This window comes from Tarenaya hassleriana, unplaced genomic scaffold (assembly GCF_000463585.1).
Source record: "Tarenaya hassleriana unplaced genomic scaffold, ASM46358v1 Cleome11, whole genome shotgun sequence".
NCBI classification, from domain to species: Eukaryota; Viridiplantae; Streptophyta; class Magnoliopsida; order Brassicales; family Cleomaceae; genus Tarenaya; species Tarenaya hassleriana.
In genome coordinates this window covers 1,268,175-1,271,163 of record NW_010961290.1, presented here as the reverse complement: position 1 = coordinate 1,271,163, position 2,989 = coordinate 1,268,175, and the positions used below count along the sequence as shown (strand labels likewise).

Here is a 2,989-nt window from a genome sequence, read left to right as displayed (position 1 = left end):
CCTGCTGAAGACGGAATGTAAAGAGCTGCTTCTCTTACAGATCTCTTCAGGTTCTGGACAAAAGAACCATTGCTATCTGAAACCAAAACTAGAGTTTGAATCAGAAACAGCACATTGACATTTGTCATGATATCACATTGATCAAGACTGTTTATAGTTTATGAACTCCCTCCCCCAACAAGCCAATGTTCCAAAAAGAAAAATCTATAAATGGGCTTGTTGTCATTGTTATTAGCCTAGCATGAGGTTGATCAAACAAATGCCAAATCCTATTGCCCATGATAGAGAATATTGTTGTCAAGCAAGAGCCACCTACGTAAGACGAACCATACATAGTAAATTTATCCAATGTAACAAAATAGCATTGGCTGGCGGCTACAATGGTACCAGTCAACGGGTTGAAAGAACTGGCATAGCCATCATATGCATGGATTCCATACCATTTGGCATCAAAACCGAACGTCACATAGAGATCCGCTTTAGAAAAGGAATGATCTGAGCAACAGTTATTGTTCGTTCTTGAGTTACGATATGGAATGGTTGATGACTTCTAAACCAATGGGATCATTGAGTTGCCTCCCTTCCAAAGTGGCTTTCAGGGAGGAAAATATTAAATGAATGGGTACTTGCCTAATATGGACAGGATTGGTTTCATCCTTTCCCTGATATAATAATCATGACATTTGATGAAATAGGAAAATATGGAACAAACCTGGTAAGTTGTTTGTATGTGGTGGTTCTGTAGGGTTCTTCTCAGTCAAGCTTTCCATTTTGTTGATCTGAGGAGCCAAAGCATGCCGTTTTTGTGCATTTCCTCCTTTTCCAGAAGAGGTAGGAGTTGAACTGAATAACTGCGGAAGCTTTAGTGTAGGACTCGCTGAGACCTTCTCGAGCTGAACATTAGACATTTTGGAGGTCAAATCAGCAATATCGTTCGATACACCATCCTGTATTACAAGAGAAAAAGTGCAGATAAGCATCTCAAAGAATGTAATGTACGGTGGCTGGGAAAGAAGGACGGGTTCGGAGCGGCAACGGATTCGTGGCTTGACTGTGGCTTCTTGTGACTGGAGGTAAGGTTGGGGGAAGGCTATTAACTTTCTCTGTACACTCTGCTATTGATTTTTGTATTGCTGGAGCCACTTCCTTCAATTGGTTGATGAGTACCTGCAAATAGAGTGCGATCAATTAAAAGAACACATTACAAATCGAACTATTTAATATTGGACTAGTGATGCAAAACAAAGGTTTTATGAGACTGTTCAAAGGGGTTGAAATCTAGCAGATACGCCATGTCATTTGATAACTGCATCCATCTAGAGAGACCTTTCATTAATACCAATCTACTATGCTTTGTTTTAGGATCTCGTTAATTAGTATTTCGACCTCTGGTGTCTGATACCAAATAGAATGTCTGTTTCAAAATCTAACACAACTCATAGGAAAGGAGACTTCTTTCATCTAAGCCATTCAAAAAAGCATCTGTTGTGATAGATATCAATTGGTTATTTTCCTTCTGAAGTTGCTCTTCCACAGTTGCAGAAAACCAACTTCTATCAGAAACAACAATGACAGATCTCATATTAACCTGAAAGCTAGCTAAGTGTTGTTGATGCTCAGCCAAAGTGGCAGCTAAAGATTCCGCATGCCCACTTGTACCACCATCATGCTCAGTCCGTAAAATATCAGGACCTTCCCCATCGTTTGCTTTTGCCTACAAGATGTATCCGGACAATAATCAGCATTACTCTACAAGAAGACATCAAGAGATCTTCCAGAATGGTATGGAAAAAACATTTTCAGCAAAAAGAACACGGAAAACATACCAGGAGAAGGGACTGTTTATGGATACGCTGTAATGCGTGAGTCCAGCGCCTTATGATTTCTGCTACATCGACTGTCTGGTTGACCCTTCCACATCTATCATCTATCCGAGATAGTGTTTCATCACTTGCTTGAGAGTTTGGTGAATCGAAACTGTTTATTCCCTCCCCATGCATGCTCACATATGATCCATCACTGAGTTCTTTGTCATCTGTCAGTGCTGAAGCTGGATCATCCGACTGGACAGAGAGTAAGTCCGCACGAGGAACTTGAGAACTCTGATCCATCGCAGCAAGCAGGGCTGACCCAGAAATTCGATACCTGCAGATCAAACAAAAATCAAAGCTCAGTGTCTGGATAGATGAAATTCAAAAAGTAATCTTAGAGGAGGTCAGATACCTGTGCTCCCTATGAGCTATCAAATCCTCAATGGGACCTGATGCAAGAATTTCATGCTGGCCTGGAGAAGTAACAAAAAGCGAAACCAAAAACTGTATAATTTCTGTGTAATTCCAGAAACCAGGCATTCTCGCCTTATCAAACAGAACAGCATATCAATGTACCTTTGCGAGCCATTATAGATTCCCATAAGCGAGTAGCCTTTGCCACTAAATGAGAATTCTGACTAGAACTAGAGACAAGGTCATCCCACAATTCTCCTTCCTGCTTGACTTTGTTCCTCAAATCATTGAGTTTTTCTAGTTCTTGTTGCAAGTAAGCCTGATAACCAGCAGGGAAAAAAGATGCATTGTGTACAGCACAATACCAAGTGTGAGAAGACGACTACCTGAATATCGCTCGGCAAAAAAGAATTTATAATAAGTGCATTTACCTCTTCAGCACAAAGACCACGGAATTCTGCAGTCATCTCATGGGCTAAATTAGACCACATAGCTTGTCTCTGAACTGCAGTCTCTGCATTTTTTAGAAATCGCCGGCGCTCAAGTGCTATCCGGGCCTGTTTATTACATGTGGAATCATATGAAAACACATTAACATTTTACTTCATGTACTAGTTTCAACAAGGTTCTTCAGAAACCAATTAAAAGTAAAACAGGAACCCATGAATAAGCGATACCTTGGTTACAGGAAGCAGCGTAGCTGCATGTGAAAAGGATACATCTGTCAGAGAAGCAGGCAGAGGGTTGGAAGCCACATCAGCAGG

General features: G+C 40.8%; 1 protein-coding gene across 1 annotated transcript in view; it reads right to left on the bottom strand.

Annotated features, from left to right (window-relative positions):
* The window catches only part of LOC104805345 (AUGMIN subunit 6), a 5,379-nt gene that overhangs the window by 1,138 nt on the left and 1,252 nt on the right, over window positions 1-2,989 (bottom strand). The window contains exons 5-13 of the mRNA XM_010529887.1: window positions 2,903-2,989; window positions 2,657-2,782; window positions 2,388-2,544; window positions 2,224-2,284; window positions 1,827-2,145; window positions 1,589-1,714; window positions 1,000-1,167; window positions 713-947; window positions 7-88 (exon numbers count right to left, since the gene is read on the bottom strand). Coding sequence (XP_010528189.1) covers window positions 7-88; window positions 713-947; window positions 1,000-1,167; window positions 1,589-1,714; window positions 1,827-2,145; window positions 2,224-2,284; window positions 2,388-2,544; window positions 2,657-2,782; window positions 2,903-2,989 — 1,361 coding nt within the window. The remainder of the gene's footprint in view (window positions 1-6; window positions 89-712; window positions 948-999; window positions 1,168-1,588; window positions 1,715-1,826; window positions 2,146-2,223; window positions 2,285-2,387; window positions 2,545-2,656; window positions 2,783-2,902) is intronic.